The sequence below is a fragment of the Oncorhynchus kisutch genome, linkage group LG25 (genome assembly GCF_002021735.2).
Source record: "Oncorhynchus kisutch isolate 150728-3 linkage group LG25, Okis_V2, whole genome shotgun sequence".
Lineage (NCBI taxonomy): Eukaryota > Metazoa > Chordata > Actinopteri > Salmoniformes > Salmonidae > Oncorhynchus > Oncorhynchus kisutch.
In genome coordinates, this window is record NC_034198.2 from 43455067 (window position 1) to 43474585 (window position 19519).

The following is a 19519-nucleotide window of genomic DNA, read 5'->3' on the forward strand; positions in this document are numbered from 1 at the left end:
TCGGAGGGAATTGTGGGAGCTGTCGTTTTTTGTATCGTTTCTTGTCCGTATCTGCCCAGCCTATGCAGGTGTAAATAACTCCTGTATGACTACATCTCCCACCTACACACGCCGTTATTAAAGGATACTGGCAACGTTGTATCGAAAAAAAACAACAACATCCAATCATACAAGCTAAAGGGCGGCAACCATAATGTGTTGTCCAATGAGGGAACATATTGAAGGCCGTGGGCAGGTTGAGGAATCCGCCAGTCCTTTTCAGAAGGGGGGGAGAGCATCACAGAGAAAGCGCTCTCTAGCTTCGGATACGGTGTACGACTCGGACGAATTCACATCCCAACATCAACCAGAGCAGGGGTCAGCGGACCAACGCATACAACCTGGGAAATTGGGGGATTACATTTATTTTTTAATGGATTCCTCTGGACATTTCCTTCGTCGAAAGAAGACCTCATCAAATTGACTTCATAGGTAAAGGGATTGTGCGTTTGCATGCTTTAGGGCAATGAAACATTTAACTACATTGAATGTCGATGTCTGAAAGAAAAAAAAACAACGGATTCAACTGTGATCAAAATGAAGCGAGAGTAATTGAAACTTCAATCGTGAAAATGTTATCGTAACTCTTAAATGCACACACGGTTAACCTAACCATTTCCTCTGTGTATCCGTTTTTATTTTATGAATAGCGTAACAGTTATGGTAAACCTCGTTTCAGCATCTCTTACTTTATTTCATGCTAAACATTGCGGCTTGTTAACGTTATTCATTGTAACCCGCGCTGTTGTCGACATGTTTCACAATCGTACTGAGGATCACTTTCAACCGGACTAACAACCGACTGTTGTTTTGGGCTTGAAAACACTACGACCACTTTGTTGTGTTTGCTTGGTAGCTCGTTAACTGGGACGACAAGCTGCCAGGTCCGAGCTGGTCCTTATGTAAGACTGGCTACATGGTGATGGAAGTATTTTTCCATTTATAAATTGCCTCTTGCATCGACTTCCAATCGGTATCTGGAGTTTCACAACCAGCCGGCTTGGAATCTGAACTAGGCTACATTTATTTTGTTGCCTTGATTTTAGCGCAGAAACAATGTTGCAACTGAATCAAGTCCCTGTAGTCGCAGCTCGACACATTGTTATTTACATGTTCCTCCTCATCGAAGGGATTTCGTCGTTTTTTTGTTGCCTGAGAATTCCGGGAAGACACTTCCCCTGCCTGCCCTCGCCTCTGTCAAAAATGGCCAAAAACGAAGTGAGCAGAACAGAAATGACAACCCAAAAACGGTTATCGCGGATCCGTTTTCTTCGCTAACCCATCCGAGCTGCAGTGTGCGGCAAGTTGCAGGGACCAGAGACATATTGGACGTGCATTGACATGTTGAGACAGCTTGCTGCTTAACGTCGAGCTGGGGGAAAGGATTGGACCTGCTGTGTTGTCTTGGGTGACATTGTAGCCATCGAGATGACTCTAAGAGAAAGGGATCTATCGAGCCTCCTAAACAGTGACTTTATCCTCGGAGAGTATTATTTGTTTATAATTCAGCGTTTTAAACTACTTTATTGGACTTGACCTTGTTGTCACATTTGTTTCTTTGTCAGAGGCACACACCGATGTCCTCGACCGCCACAGCAGATTTGTACAAAAACAGATCACCGCTCGCACAGACTTGAGTGAATAAATCTGTTTTCAATAGTCCCGCAGCACTGTTACTTTCAATGACTTTATCGTGCTTTGCTGTCATTGAAGCGGAATGATTCGTGTCAGTTCTTGGTTAGTGTTGTCGAGCTTAGTTTTATCGCACTATTTGGCTACGGATCCTAGGTGGAGAGAGCTAGGTACGGTCGGGTCACCCACTCGAATAATGATGTCTAGTACCCTAGCACTTTGTTCCCGATGTCCAACAACAATGTCACATTGAAGAGATGATTTAGAGAAGCGCAGGTGAATTCCGACTTTTTTTAAATACACATTTCCGAATTTCTGCTGTGTGGCAGACTGGGCTGGCAGCGACTGAAATGGCGTCATCCAACGCTGTACAGACAGGAGAAGAGCCATTGCAGCCTCCCAGTTCCCTAGATATCAAGCAACTGTACTTAACCCTCACCGCATGGTTTTCAGTTTGGGGCATTTCTCCGATCCGTGATTCATTTGTAACTTTTGTTCAACGACCGGGACTGCTGGGTGTTAATGTTATCGAACGGTCGGTTAGTGTGGTGTTACTGTTTGTTCTCGGCTTTCTGTCGCCATAGAAAAGCCCCAGACTAGACTGGGAGGATACATGGTCTTTACATCCACGTCTCTAACGTGTTGTAATTGGAACGATCAGTTTACTACGTTCACAACAAGAATGAAAAGTAACGGTGCCAACGTTGTCCGGTTGAGTAACGTCAAGACCTGAAACGCCCTTTTCCCTGATATCATGACTCTCCTGTGACTCGATCAGACCTCTCTGATTGCTTGTTGTGTAGGTAGTATTGTGTGATTTAGGGTTGTCAAATGCTTATGGAATTTCGAGTAACGATTCATTGTCATGCAAATGTCATAATTGTCTCTTTTTTTTTTAAATATTTTTTTATATATTTTTCAAATGCTTTGACATTAATGTGTAATAATACCACGACATACCGAATGCATAAAACACAGCGTTGGTGACAACACTGTCTTAAAAATGAATGGATTTGACCGCTGGGAACTTTTGGAAATGAAGCTTCTCCTCCCGACCGTGTCGTTCTACTTGTAAAATGATTACCAACTTGACCCACTTCAGCTAAAAAATATGAGGCTACGCTGAACTGCTATTGTGGAAATTAATATATTAAGACCATTATGACTATATATTTTTACAATTATATGATGACTGTCACTGTGTGTTTATTAGCATTTTGTACACTAGCCTGAGTGCCAGTCTGCTTGTGCCATAATGCAAACAATGTTTGGCGTGACAATAAGTCAAGGATTTAGCATGATGGCACAGACTGACACTCAGGCTAGTGTACACAATAGTGCTGAGCTATTAGTGCTTTTTGAGGCTGGTTCGGTTTCTGTTTAGATTATTGTAAAATAATAAATCACTTTTTTTTGTTTGGCTTCTATTATTATTTTAGACATTAAATGCTGTAACAACAGAATAAAACAATTAATGAAAGTCCCATGATGGTAGACTGCCCATGACTAATTTATTACTTAACCATCAGTTATTCATATTACATTATTTAACACATTTCCGTTGAGTATATTACATGGATTTTATTTGATGACATTTTATTCCAAGTCTCTATGGTCAACATGTCTCTCTATACAGTTGAAGTCTGAGGTTTACATATACCTAAGCCAAATACATTTACATTCAGTTTTTCACAATTCCTGACATTTCATCCTAGTAAAAATTCCCCGTTTTAGGTCAGTTAGGATCAACACTTTATTTTAAGAATGTGAAATATCAGAATAAAGCTGAGAGATTTATTTCAGCTTTTATTTCTTTCATCACATTCCCAGTGGGTCAGAAGTTTACATACACTCAATTAGTATTTGGTAGCATTGCCTTTGAATTGTTTAACTTGGGTCAAAAGTTTTGGGTAGCCTTCCATAAGCTTCCCACCATAAGTTGGGTGAATTTTGACCCATTCCTCCTGACAGCGCTGGTGTAACTGAGTCAGGTTTGTATTCCTTCTTGCTCGCATATGCTTTGTCAGTTCTGCCCACACATTGTCTAAAGGATTGAGGTCCTTAAGACATTTTGCCACAACTTTGGAAGTATGCTTGGGGTCATTGTCCATTTGGAAGACCCATTTGCAACATAACTTTCCTGACTGATGTCTTGAGATGTTGCTTCAATATATCCACAATTCCCATTGCCATCTATTTTGTGAAGTGCACCAGTCCCTCCTACAGCAAAGCACCCCCACAACATGATGCTGCCACCCCCGTGCTTCACGGTTGGGATGGTGTTCCTCGGCTTGCAAGCCTCTCCCTTTTCCCACCAAACATAAAGATGGTCATTATGGCCAAACCGTTCAATTTTTTTGTTTCATCAGACCAGAGGACATTTCTCTAAAAAGTACAATCTTTGTCCCCATGTGCAGTTGCAAACCGTAGTCTGGCTTTTTTATGGTGGTTTTGGAGCAGTGGCTTCTTCCTTGCTGAGCGGCCTTTTCAGCTTATGTTGATATATTTCCCATGATGTCAAGCAAAGAGGCACTGAGTTTGAAGGTAGGCCTTGAAATACATCTACAGGTACACCTCCAATTGACTCAAATGATGTCAATTAGCCTATCAGAAGAGTCTAAAGCCATGACTTCATTTTCTGGAATTCTCCAAGCTGTTAAAAGGCACAGTCAAGTTAGTGTATGTGAACTTCTGACCCACTGGAATTGTGATACAGTGAAATAATCTGTCTGTAAACCGTTGTTGGAAAAATTACTTGTCATGCACAAAGTAGATGTTCTAACCAACTTTCCCAAACTATACTGTTAACCTCTGGTACAAGTGGGATGGTAGCGTCCCACCTCGACAACAGCCAGTGAAATTGCAGGGCACCAAATTCAAAACAACAGAAATCCCATAATTAAATTTTCTCAAAGGTACAAGTATTATACCCCATGTTAAAGGTAAACTTCTTGTTAATCCAAAATGTCCGATTTCAAAAAGGCTTTACAGCGAAAGCACACCATGCGATTATGTTAGGTCAGCGCCTAGCCACAGAGAACCATACAGCCATTTTCCAACCAAGGAGAGGTGTCAGAAATAGCATTAAAATTAATCACTTACCTTTGATTTTCATCTGGTGGCACTCCCAGGACTTCCATGATACACAATAAATGTTTGTATTGTTTGACAATGTCCCTCTTTATGTCCAAAAACCTCAGTTTTGTTGGTGCATTTAGTTCAGTAATCCAAAGGCACAAAGCGGGCTCTCAACATCCTAGATTTCAATAAAAAACAGCCATACAAAATAATAGTACATCCTGATATCCTGATGGATATTCCTCAGGTTTTCGCCATATCAGTTCCGTTATACTCACAGACATTATTTTAACAGTTTTAGAAACTTCATCTACCAATTATATGCATATCCTAGCTTCTGGGCCTGAGTAGCAGGCAGTTTAATTTGGGCACGCTTTTCATCCGAAATTCCGAATGCTGCCCCCTACCCCAGTGAAGTTAAAAATACATTTGTGGAGTGGTTGAAGCACTTAGGTTGGAGTTATTAAAACTCGTTTATGTAAACTTCCGACTTTATTTATTCAAAGTATTTTATTCATAAAGTATTTATTTACTTTATGTAACCTTTTATTTAACTAGGCAAGTCAGTTAAGAACAACTTCTTATTTAAAATGATGGCCTACCGGGGAACCGTGGGTTAACTGCCTTGTTCAGGGGCAGAACGACAGACTTTTACCCTGTCAACTCGGGGATTCGGTCCAGAAAACTTTCGGTTACTGGCCCAACTCTCTAACCACTAGGCTACCTGCTGGTTACTGGCCCAACTCTCTAACCACTAGGCTACCTGCTGGTTACTGGCCCAACTCTCTAACCACTAGGCTACCTGCTGCCACCGTTCGTTGCATACATTACACAGTTCGGGCTTGAGCTGATTCATCTCTATAAAAACTGCATTGATCTCACAGAAAAAAATTAAAGGAAATGGAATTGAAATAATTGAACCGTCGTCAGTCTAGATATATATATATTTTTTAAACCCCTACATTTTGGTTAATCGCTCAGCACTAGTACACAATTCTTCCAACACAGAAAGCTATTACACCCAGTGTATTATACACCGACATGGATGTCAGGGCAAACAGTGTCATGAACAGACCTCAGATTATGCCTGACTGACAGTTTCAAAACTTCATTTTCAGACACAGAATCATTACGCTGGTCACCCAAGAAGAGCCTAGAGGACTGGGATGAAGGTAATACAGTCCCATACTTTACACATTAATTATATGATTACTCCTGTGTTGTTCTGTCTTCCCTTCATAGCTAGCGAGGGGGTTGAAGACAGACTGATAGGTGTTTTATAGTGTAGACTCACTGGAGAGGTGGAACACCATGCCCTAACCCCCTAACCCTACCCCTCCCCCCTAACACTATCCCTCCCCATGTCACCAAGCCCATTAACCAGAACCCCAGGTCTCTCACTTTCCCAGAACCCCAGGTCTCTCACTTTCCCAGAACCCCAGGTCTCTCACTTTCCCAGAACCCCAGGTCTCTCACTTTCCCAGAACCCCAGGTCTCTCACTTTCCCAGAACCCCAGGTCTCTCACTTTCCCAGAACCCCAGGTCTCTCACTTTCCCAGAACCCCAGGTCTCTCACTTTCCCAGAACCCCAGGTCTCTCACTTTCCCAGAACCCCAGGTCTCTCACTTTCCCAGAACCCCAGGTCTCTCACTTTCCCAGAACCCCAGGTCTCTCACTTTCCCAGAACCCCAGGTCTCTCCTTTCCCCAGAACCCCAGGCCTCTCTTTTCCCCAGAACACCGGGCCTCTCCTTTCCCCAGAACCCCGGGCCTCTCCTTTCCCCAGAACCCCGGGCCTCTCATTTCCCCAATCTCTAGGCTCAGGCTTCTCCCATTTAGACCCCTGTCTGCTCCCTGGTCCCTCCTCTCCTTCTCCTCCAAGTCAGGTTCAGAGTTGTGTTGTGATGGAGATGTGGGGTACTTACTGAAGACTGGCTGTGGCATCTCACTATTCTTTTCTGCTTCTACTCTGCCTGCTTCCAGACAGCCTTTCTCTCTTTCTCTGCTTTCCTTTTAAGAACACTTGTTGACAAATGTGCCTTTGCTTTAATAAGGTCTTGAAGCAGAAGTTATTTTACAGAACTGTTTTTTTGAGGGAGGTGGAGTTAATGAGGAAAGGTTTTCACGATGGTGTCCGTTTTTACAAAACATTGGGTGTAAAATTGCAAATACCTATAATAAATATATATTAAGTCTTAACTTACTGTGTTGATGTTTGAGTGTTAATTTTTGATAAATAGCATGAGTGGAAATGAGCCTTGTCCCAGATCTTTGTGCTGTTTTGCTATTGACTATATAGGAGTTGGTACGGCAGCATAAACAGATCTGGGACCAGGCTAGAGGGGAATCACTTCTTCAAAGCCAAGCTGGCAGAGTGAAACAGACCAAGTAAATGTTTCCTGTTTGTTCGAAGAATTCCTAGTTATAATTGTACACTGCAAATTAGTCATGTTTTAGTCATGTTTCCAAAGTAAATCTGGTTCTGCAACATGAGGTTCAGTCTGCAGTAACAGGTCTGTGTTTACAATACAGCCTCTACAACATGAGGTTCAGTCTGCAGTAACAGGTCTGTGTTTACAATACAGCCTCTACAACATGAGGTTCAGTCTGCAGTAACAGGTCTGTGTTTACAATACAGCCTCTACAACATGAGGTTCAGTCTGCAGTAACAGGTCTGTGTTTACAATACAGCCTCTACAACATGAGGTTCAGTCTGCAGTAACAGGTCTGTGTTTACAATAAGGCCTCTACAACATGAGGTTCAGTCTGCAGTAACAGGTCTGTGTTTACAATACAGCCTCTACAACATGAGGTTCAGTCTGCAGTAACAGGTCTGTGTTTACAATACAGCCTCTACAACATGAGGTTCAGTCTGCAGTAACAGGTCTGTGTTTACAATAAGGCCTCTACAACATGAGGTTCAGTCTGCAGTAACAGATGTTAGTCCATCTTTATAAGTGTAGGTGTGCATAAGTGTAGGTGTGCTGATTAACTACAGGGTGGATGCTTAGGCCCCTGGTCTGGTTCTGAGTTCAGGCCAAACTTGTGGTGTGTCACTGGACAGAGGCTCCCTTTACATTCCTGGCAGGCCCCTGGTTGACTGGCCACAGAGCCCCTCTTTCTCCAACCTGCATCCAACTCACACAGACTGGCTGCGGTCTACAGACAAGACTGACACTATGGTTCAGACTAACCATAGTGTCAAAGGGCCACCCATCAAAATGTTCCGTGACCCCAAGATACAAAACAGAAAAATGAATGACATTATTTCGATAATGTTATGAACATGAACGCTGTCTGATTAAACTTGTAAAAGTTGCACATTCATTTAAAGAAAGTTACGATGTTTAGCATCAATCCCTGCACGTCTTGGGTGATTTCCCTAGCAACATTCTGACTACGGCAACAAGGTCTCTTTTTGTACTTTCTTTTTGTGGACACTTTCTCCGCACGTCCACTCCTGGCTGCATGTTCTGCCATAGAAATATAATGAATAGAACGTGCGTCACCATTCCATTCATTGATGGCATAATTGTTGGACTGGTGGCCATTGATAGTGTACCAATGGGAGCAAAGCACAAAGAGTAAGCAGGAAGTGTACCATCAATATGTGCTGTGATTTGTTGATTCATCTGACATTACAAAAAAAATACACTCCATTGCATGAGCCACATCAGTTAACAAAATTTGAATGAACATTACCATGGAAGTTGTTGATTACAATACTAGGCAGCCATTACCAGTGTACCTACGAGTTTACCAGTCACATTGCCAGATTAGAGGTTCCAAGCCTGTTCTATTCATTCTATGGTTTCAGCAAGGCACAACAGTTTCATCACATTAAGAGTTCATGTTACCTCAAAAATGGACTCAACCACAAGAATGCCATCCCGTCTTCAGTCAGTTGTTCGTTGCAACATCATCATATCATTTATTATATATTTTTTATTATATCTTTATTACATCATTATAATATCTTGATTATTATTATCTTTATTACATCATTATATAATTTTACATCATTATATAATTTATTATTATATCATTATTACATCTCTTATTATATCATTATTACATCTATATTATTATATCATATTACATTTATATTATTATTATTATTATTATTATTACATCTATCATTATTATTATGTCATTATTACTTTTATTATCATTATATAATTATTTTATAATTTATTATTATTACATATTATTATTACATCTATATTATTATTATTATTATTATTATTATCATTATTATTATTATGTCATTATTACTTATTATTATTATTATTATTATCATTATTATATTAATTATTATAATAATATAATTTATTTATTATTTATTATTATTATTATTATCATTATTATATTAATTATTATTATAATATAATTTATTTATAATTTATTATTATTATTATTATCGTCATTTATTATATCATTATTTTATCATTATTTTATCATGATTATGATAATCATTATAATTTATTTTAGTTTTGATTTATGGTTATGCCTTTTTATTTCCATGGTCTTTCCATTCTACAGTAATTGTGCCACAGCCCTAGTTCCAACGTCGCTATGTTTTGCCTTGGTTACTTTTGTTGAACACTGGCACAACTATTTGTGCGTTTGGTGTTCCTCCTTGAGTGACATATATACGCTCAAGCAACACGTTTACCGGTCCTTCACTGATCCAGATGAACCCCGAAACAAGGAAATATGTTTTAATCATATGCCGTGGTTTTCTCAGTTGATAGAAGACCTTTTGGCAGCTGTATTTAGCCTACAAGGGCCTCTTTGCTTTTGCCTGCTAGCCAAACTAAAGATCGCACAATGTTTGCTAGCTAACCCAGCTCTCAAAACTTTCAATGTCCTGACAGATACATAAAGCTCCGTTCTGGCTTCCGAGAACAATCCATTTAGCCCCTTTTTAAACCACTTCTTGTATTATTTGTGGATTTCTCCGGTTTGATACATACGTTACTTTCTGCAAACATGACAATGAAACGTGTGTAGCAATTGTAAGATGTAGGCTAACATTGAAATTGTACCTTTAAAAAAAATAAATAAATGTATATTTAATTAATGTGCAACTTTTACAATTAATTAATATAGTACTGGCTGGATTCACTCTACCTGGGGATGAATATAGTACTGGCTGGATTCACTCTACCTGGGGATGAATATAGTGCTGGCTGGATTTACTCTACCTGGGGATGAATATAGTACTGGCTGGATTCACTTTCACCCCTGGGGATGAATATAGTACTGGCTGGATTCACTCTACCTGGGGATGAATATAGTACTGGCTGGATTCACTCTACCTGGGGATGAATATAGTACTGGCTGGATTCACTCTACCTGGGGATGAATATAGTACTGGCTGGATTCACTCTACCTGGGGATGAATATAGTACTGGCTGGATTCACTCTACCTGGGGATGAATATAGTACTGGCTGGATTCACTCTACCTGGGGATGAATATAGTACTGGCTGGATTCACTCTACCTGGGGATGAATATAGTACTGGCTGGATTCACTCTACCTGGGGATGAATATAGTACTGGCTGGATTCACTCTACCTGGGGATGAATATAGTACTGGCTGGATTCACTCTACCTGGGGATGAATATAGTACTGGCTGGATTCACTCTACCTGGGGATGAATATAGTACTGGCTGGATTCACTCTACCTGGGGATTAATATAGTACTGGCTGGATTCACTCTACCTGGGGATGAATATAGTACTGGCTGGATTCACTCTACCTGGGGATGAATATAGTACTGGCTGGATTCACTCTACCTGGGGATGAATATAGTACTGGCTGGATTCACTCTACCTGGGGATGAATATAGTACTGGCTCGATTCACTTCCCCTCAGACCTTACTGATTTGTAGTTCTTGGTCGTATACACTAGTAGGAACCAAACAGAACGGGCCAAAGCAGAGCGGGACCTACATGAATTTGTCCAATAAATGCTTCTTCTTGTTTCCCGTTGCAATTTAAAAAAAATTGTGCACTAATGAATATAACCCTAAATTTTGTTGCAGATCTCACTGGTATTGTTCACCCACTGACGCCTCTCACTGTTCTGTCCTGACTTGAATCATTTGAATCTCTTGTTCCTCTCCACTAATCTGAATGTCACCATTGACTCCCTTCCACTCACGGTGTCCTCCCTCCCTCCCTCCCTCCTTTCTCTCTGTCCAGACTCCGGAGGAGCCGCCCTACCTGACAGTGGGCACTGATGTCAGCGCCAAGTACAGAGGTGCTTTCTGTGAGGCCAAGATTAAGACTGCCAAGAGACTGGTCAAGGCCAAGGTAACTGTTCAACACTTAATGATCAGGAGATGTAATTTTGTTTTAGGACCAGGCTAGTTGTATCACCAGGCTAGTTGTATCACCAGGCTAGTTGTATCACCAGGCTGGTTGTATCACCAGGCTGGTTGTATCACCAGGCTAGTTGTATCACCAGGCTGGTTGTATCACCAGGCTAGTTGTATCACCAGGCTAGTTGTATCACCAGGCTGGTTGTATCACCAGGCTGGTTGTATCACCAGGCTGGTTGTATCACCAGGCTGGTTGTATCACCAGGCTGGTTGTAGGACCATTTCTTACCGTGAATCAGTTATTTTTTTTTTCATAATCTTTGAAGTAACTATGTTTTAATTGGACAATTAATATAAATTGGAACAAAGTTTCATGGACAGAATTGCTGTTTATAGATGTTCTCATTAACCCCTATGGTGCCTCCTCCAGCTGTTATAGGTGTCACCCCCCCCCCCCCCGTATGGTGCCTCCTCAGCCTCCTCTAGCTGTTTATATATGTTCTCCTCCCCCCTATGGTGCCTCCTCAGCCTCCTCGAGCTGTGTATAGATGTTTTCCTCACCCCCTATGGTGCCTCCTCTAGCTGTTTATATATGTTCTCCTCCTCCCTATGGTGCCTCCTCTAGCTGTTTATATATGTTCTCCTCCCCCCTATGGTGCCTCCTCAGCCTCCTCTAGCTGTTTATATATGTTCTCCTCCCACCTATGGTGCCTCCTCAGCCTCCTCTAGCTGTTTATAGATGTTCTCCTCCCCCCTATGGTGCCTCCTCAGCTTCCTCTAGCTGTTTATAGATGTTCTCCTCCCCCCTATGGTGCCTCCTCAGCTTCCTCTAGCTGTTTATAGATGTTCTCCTCCCCCCTATGGTGCCTCCTCAGCTTCCTCTAGCTGTTTATAGATGTTCTCCTCCCCCCTATGGTGCCTCCTCTAGCTGTTTATAGATGTTCTCCTCCCCCCTATGGTGCCTCCTCAGCTTCCTCTAGCTGTTTATAGATGTTCTCCTCCCCCCTATGGTGCCTCCTCAGCTTCCTCTAGCTGTTTATAGATGTTCTCCTCCCCCCTATGGTGCCTCCTCTAGCTGTTTATAGATGTTCTCCTCCCCCCTATGGTGCCTCCTCTAGCTGTTTATAGATGTTCTCCTCCCCCCTATGGTGCCTCCTCAGCCTCCCCCAGCTGTTTATAGATGTTCTCCTCCCCCCTATGGTGCCTCCTCTAGCTGTTTATAGATGTTCTCCTCCCACCTATGGTGCCTCCTCAGCCTCCTCTAGCTGTTTATAGATGTTCTCCTCCCCCCCTATGGTGCCTCCTCAGCCTCCTCTAGCTGTTTATAGATGTTCTCCTCCCCCCTATGGTGCCTCCTCAGCCTCCTCTAGCTGTTTATAGATGTTCTCATTAACCCGTATGGTGCCTCCTCAGCCGCCTCTAGCTGTTTATAGATGTTCTCCTCCCCCCTATGGTGCCTCCTCAGCCTCCTCTAGCTGTGTATAGATGTTCTCCTCCCCCCTATGGTGCCTCCTCTAGCTGTTTATAGATGTTCTCCTCCCCCCTATGGTGCCTCCTCAGCCTCCTCTAGCTGTTTATAGATGTTCTCCTCCCCCCTATGGTGCCTCCTCAGCCTCCTCTAGCTGTTTATAGATGTTCTCCTCCCCCCTATGGTGCCTCCTCAGCTTCCTCTAGCTGTTTATAGATGTTCTCCTCCCCCCTATGGTGCCTCCTCAGCCTCCTCTAGCTGTTTATAGATGTTCTCCTCCCCCCTATGGTGCCTCCTCAGCCTCCTCTAGCTGTTTATAGATGTTCTCCTCCCCCCTATGGTGCCTCCTCAGCTTCCTCTAGCTGTTTATAGATGTTCTCCTCCCCCCTATGGTGCCTCCTCTAGCTGTTTATATATGTTCTCCTCCTCCCTATGGTGCCTCCTCAGCCTCCTCTAGCTGTTTATAGATGTTCTCCTCCCCCCTATGGTGCCTCCTCTAGCTGTTTATAGATTGTCTCCTCCCCCCTATGGTGCCTCCTCAGCTTCCTCTAGCTGTTTATAGATGTTCTCCTCCCCCCTATGGTGCCTCCTCAGCTTCCTCTAGCTGTTTATAGATGTTCTCCTCCCCCCTATGGTGCCTCCTCTAGCTGTTTATAGATGTTCTCCTCCCCCCTATGGTGCCTCCTCTAGCTGTTTATAGATGTTCTCCTCCCCCCTATGGTGCCTCCTCAGCTTCCTCTAGCTGTTTAGATGTTCTCCTCCCCCTATGGTGCCTCCTCTAGCTGTTTATAGATGTTCTCCTCCCCCCTATGGTGCCTCCTCTAGCTGTTTATAGGTGTTCTCCTCCCCCCTATGGTGCCTCCTCAGCCTCCTCTAGCTGTTTATAGATGTTCTCCTCCCCCCCTATGGTGCCTCCTCAGCCTCCGCTAGCTGTTTATAGATGTTCTCCTCCCCCCTATGGTGCCTCCTCAGCCTCTTCCAGCTGTTTATAGATGTTCTCCTCCCCCCTATGGTGCCTCCTCTAGCTGTTTATAGATGTTCTCCTCCCCCCTATGGCGCCTCCTCAGCCTCCCCCAGCTGTTTATAGATGTTCTCCTCCCCCCTATGGTGCCTCCTCTAGCTGTTTATAGATGTTCTCCTCCCCCCTATGGTGCCTCCTCTAGCTGTTTATAGATGTTCTCCTCCCCCCTATGGTGCCTCCTCAGTCTCCTCTAGCTGTTTATAGATGTTTTCCTCCCCCCTATGGTGCCTCCTCAGCTTCCTCTAGCTGTTTATAGATGTTCTCCTCCCCCCCCCTATGGTGCCTCCTCTAGCTGTTTATAGATGTTCTCATTAACCCCTATGGTGCCTCCTCAGCCTCCTCCAGCTGTTTATAGATGTTCTCCTCCCCCCTATGGTGCCTCCTCAGCTTCCTCTAGCTGTTTATAGATGTTCTCCTCCCCCCTATGGTGCCTCCTCAGCTTCCTCTAGCTGTGTATAGATGTTCTCCTCCCCCCTATGGTGCCTCATCTAGCTGTTTATAGATGTTCTCTTTCCCCCTATGGTGCCTCATCTAGCTGTTTATAGATGTTCTCCTTCCACCTATGGTGCCTCCTCTAGCTGTTTATAGATGTTCTCCTCCCCCCTATGGTGCCTCCTCAGCCACTTCTAGCTGTTTATAGATGTTCTCCTCCCCCCCACAACACTACAGAAAGAGAGAGACACCACAACACTACATAAAGAGAGACAGTACAACACTACATAAAGAGAGACAGTACAACACTACATAAAGAGAGAGACACCACAACACTACAGAAAGAGAGACAGTACAACACTACATAAAGAGAGAGACACCACAACACTACAGAAAGAGAGAGACACCACAACACTACAGAAAGAGAGACACCACAACACTACAGAAAGAGAGACACCACAACACTACAGAAAGAGAGACACCACAACACTACAGAAAGAGAGACACCACAACACTACAGAAAGAGAGACACCACAACACTACAGAAAGAGAGACACCACAACACTACAGAAAGAGAGACACCACAACACTACAGAAAGAGAGACACCACAACACTACAGAAAGAGAGACACCACAACACTACAGAAAGAGAGACACCACAACACTACAGAAAGAGAGACACTACAGAAAGAGAGACACTACAGAAAGAGAGACACCACAACACTACAGAAAGAGAGACACCACAACACTACAGAAAGAGAGACACCACAACACTACAGAAAGAGAGACAGTACAACACTACAGAAAGAGAGACACTACAGAAAGAGAGACACTACAGAAAGAGAGACACCACAACACTACAGAAAGAGAGACAGTACAACACTACATAAAGAGAGACAGTACAACACTACAGAAAGAGAGACACCACAACACTACAGAAAGAGAGACACCACAACACTACAGAAAGAGACACCACAACACTACAGAAAGAGAGACACCACAACACTACAGAAAGAGAGACACCACAACACTACAGAAAGAGAGACACCACAACACTACAGAAAGAGAGACACCACAACACTACAGAAAGAGAGACACCACAACACTACAGAAAGAGAGACACCACAACACTACAGAAAGAGAGACACCACAACACTACAGAAAGAGAGACACCACAACACTACAGAAAGAGAGACACCACAACACTACAGAAAGAGAGACACTACAGAAAGAGAGACACTACAGAAAGAGAGACACCACAACACTACAGAAAGAGAGACACCACAACACTACAGAAAGAGAGACAGTACAACACTACAGAAAGAGAGACACTACAGAAAGAGAGACACTACAGAAAGAGAGACACCACAACACTACATAAAGAGAGACAGTACAACACTACATAAAGAGAGACAGTACAACACTACAGAAAGAGAGACACCACAACACTACAGAAAGAGACACCACAACACTACATAAAGAGAGACAGTACAACACTACAGAAAGAGAGAGAGACCACAACACTACAGAAAGAGACACCACAACACTACAGAAGGAGAGAGACACCACAACACTACATAAAGAGAGACAGTACAACACTACAGAAAGAGAGAGACACCACAACACTACAGAAGGAGAGAGACACCACAACACTACATAAAGAGACACCACAACACTACAGAAGGAGAGAGACACCACAACACTACATAAAGAGAGACAGTACAACACTACATAAAGAGAGAGACACCACAACACTACAGAAGGAGAGACAGTACAACACTACATAAAGAGAGACACCACAACACTACAGAAGGAGAGACAGTACAACACTACATAAAGAGAGAGACACCACAACACTACAGAAGGAGAGAGACACCACAACACTACATAAAGAGAGAGACACCACAACACTACAGAAAGAGAGACTAAAGTCAACAACATAGCAATGCAGCAACACATAACACAGCATGGCACCAACAACACATAACAACATGATGGCAACACTACATGACAACAACACAGCATGGCAGCAACACATAACACAGCATGGCACCAACAACACATAACAACATGATGGCAACACTACATGGTAGCAACACAACATGGTACAAACATTATTGGGCACAGACAACAGCACAAAGGGCAAGAAGGTAGAGACAACAATACATCACGCAGAGCAGCCACAACTGTCAGTAAGAGTGTCCATGATTGAGTCTTTGAATGAAGAGATTGAGATCAAACTGTCCAGTTTGAGTGTTTGTTGCAGCTCGTTCCAGTCACTAGCTTCAGCGAACTGAAAAGAGGATCTGTGTGCTTTGGGAACCTTCAACAGAATGTGACTGGCAGAATGGGTGGAGGATGAGGGCTGCAGTAGATTTCTCAGATAGGGGGGAGTGAGGCCTAAGAGGGTTTTATAAATAAGCATCAACCAGTGGGTCTTGCGACAGGTATACGGAGATGATGCTTGCTGTGCCTCTCAATCTGAGGTGGACCTCAAAGGGTGGAAGGGTATGGCAATCTCCAGTTGTTCCCCGGTTGTGGAACGGGCACTGATCAACAGGCAGCACAAAGCTTGTCAGATGTATTAAACTGTCTTAAGAAGAGATGCATGCTGGCCAATGATGTCATCTTCGCAAATCACTTGATGTTTATTTTAGATTTTTTTTCTCTTCACTTTTTCACCTTTATTTAACCAGGTGGCCAGTTGAGAACAAGTTCTCATTTACAACTGCGACAACTCTCATCTAGCTCAACCCCTCCAGGCTCCTCCATGGTGCTCTCATCTAGCTCAACCCCTCCAGGCTCCTCTCATCTAGCTCAACCCCTCCAGGCTCCTCTCATCTAGCTCAACCCCTCCAGGCTCCTCTCATCTAGCTCAACCCCTCCAGACGCTTTGCCTGTTTGATGGTTCGTCGGAGGGCATAGAGGGATTTCTTATAGGCTTCCAGGTTAGAGTCCTGCTCCTTGAAAGCGGCAGTTCTATCCTTTAACTCAGTGCGGATGTTGCCTGTAATCCAAGGCTTCTGGTTGGGGTACGTACGTACGGTCACTTTTGGGAAGACGTCATCGATGCACTTATTGATGAAGCCAATTACAGATGTGGTGTACTCCTCATTGCCATTGGAGGAATCCCGGAACATATTCTAGTCTGTGCTAGCAAAACAGTCCTGTAGCTTAGCATCTGCTTCGTCTGACAATTTTTTTTATTGATCTAATCACTGGTGATTCCTGCTTTAATTTTTGCTTGTAAGCAGGAATGAGGAGGATAGAATTATGGTCAGATTTGCCAAATGGAGGGCGACGGAGAGCTTTGTACACATCTCTGTGTGTGGAGTAAAGGTGGTCCAGAGTTTTTTTCCCTCTAGTTGAACATTTCTTTCAGCATGAAAGAAATTTGGTAAAACAGATGTAAGTTTCCCTGCATTAAAGTCCTTGGCTGCTAGGAGCGCAGCCTCTGGGTGAGCGTTTTCTGGTTTGCTTATGGCGGATTGCAGCTCATTCATTGCTGTCTTAGTGCCAGCCTCAGTCTGGGGTGATATGTAAACAGCCACGGAAAATACAGATAGTGTGGTCTACAGCTTACCATGAGACACTCTACCTCAGGCGAGCAATAGCATTAGTATTTACAAAAATACTTATTCCGGCGCCCTTGTCTTACCAGACGCCGCTGTTCTATCCTGCCGGTACAGCATATAACCAGCCAGCTCTATGTTGACTGAGTCGCCGTTCAGCTACGACTCCGTGAAGCATAAGATATTTGTCACGCCCTGGCCTTAGTATTTTGTGACATGGGTGAATTATGTGTTGGTTTTGTCTCGATTTTTTTTTGTAGGTTATGGGATTGTGGTTAGTGGAGTTGTCTAGAAAAGTCTATGGTTGCCTAAAGTGGTTCTCAATCGGAGGCAGGTGTTTATCGTTGTCTCCGATTGGGAACCATATTTAGGCAGCCATATTCTTTGAGTGTTTTGTGGGTGATTGTTCCTGTCTCTGTGTTTGGTTGCACCAGACTGGGCTGTTTCGGTTTTTTACGTTTATTGTTTTTGTATTGTTCGTTATTATCTTTATTAAAGATGTATCAAGATAACCACGCTGCATTTTGGTCCTCCTCTCTTTCGATGGAAGAAAACCTTAACAATATTACTGTTGAATGTCCCGTTGGTAGTTTAATCTTCTGCGTAGGTCATCGATTTTATTATCCAAAGTTTGCACGTTTGCTAGCAGAATGAAAGGAAGTGGAGGTTTATTCAATCGCCTACAAATTCTCAAAAGGCAGCCTGCCCTCCATCCCTGTTTTCTGACGCAAATCACAGGGAACATTTCTCAATGTGTGGTATTGCAACCAATCAACTGAGCAGCCTGACTTGTTTGCCACCTCTTGTGCATCATTTCTATGAACCATACAGTTTGTCAATTCATTATCAATCCAGGGGGCTCTAACATTTAACAGCTGCATGCTTGTCAACAACTGGAATACTTTTACAAATACTTCCAGTGCTCCATCTGGATTCACACATCAGATCAACATACATTTTTTTACATCTTCAACTAGAGTCCTGAGTAAAGATTTTGTATGTTACTTTTGGCACTTTGGCTTTCCTCGATATTGCCACAATGTTATGGTCACTATGGGAACTGATATTACTTTGGAGCAAAGCTCTGCAGCATAAGTGAAGATGTGATCAATACAAGTGGATGTCACAGATTGGTTGAGTGATAACCTCGGTCATTTTACAGGCATTAGTTACAGTTTGAAGCTTCCCTGTTTTTTACATTTTTATTTCACCTTTATTTAACCAGGTGGCCAGTTGAGAACACCTTTATTTAACCAGGTAGGCTAGTTGAGAACACCTTTATTTAACCAGGTAGGCTAGTTGAGAACACCTTTATTTAACCAGGTGGCTAGTTGAGAACACCTTTATTTAACCAGGTAGGATAGTTGAGAACACCTTTATTTAACCAGGTAGGCTAGTTGAGAACACCTTTATTTAACCAGGTAGGATAGTTGAGAACACCTTTATTTAACCAGGTAGGCTAGTTGAGAACACCTTTATTTAACCAGGTAGGCTAGTTGAGAACACCTTTATTTCACCAGGTAGGCTAGTTGAGAACACCTTTATTTAACCAGGTAGGCTAGTTGAGAACACCTTTATTTAACCAGGTAGGCTAGTTGAGAACACCTTTATTTAACCAGGTAGGCTAGTTGAGAACACCTTTATTTAACCAGGTAGGCTAGTTGAGAACACCTTTATTTAACCAGGTAGGCTAGTTGAGAACAAGTTCTCATTTATAACTGTGACCTGGCCAAGATAAAGCAAAGCAGTGCGACAACAACACAGAGTTACACATAAACAAACGTACAGTCAATAACACAATATAAAAATCTATGTACAGAATGTAGAAGAGTAGGGGGGTGAGAGAGTGTACAGTCGTGGCCAAAAGTTTTGAGAATGACAAATATTAATTTCATCAAAGTTTGCTGCTTCAGTGTCTTTATATATTTTTGTCAGATGTTACTATGGAA

General features: G+C 42.9%; 1 protein-coding gene across 1 annotated transcript in view; it reads left to right on the top strand.

Annotated features, from left to right (window-relative positions):
* Positions 1–273: 273 nt before the first annotated feature.
* Positions 274–19519, top strand: part of LOC109885876 (AT-rich interactive domain-containing protein 4B) — a 239422-nt gene continuing 220176 nt past the window's right edge. Inside the window, exons 1-3 of the mRNA XM_031804853.1 lie at positions 274–471; positions 5868–5921; positions 10959–11069. Coding sequence (XP_031660713.1) covers positions 5916–5921; positions 10959–11069 — 117 coding nt within the window. The 5' untranslated portion in view covers positions 274–471; positions 5868–5915. The remainder of the gene's footprint in view (positions 472–5867; positions 5922–10958; positions 11070–19519) is intronic.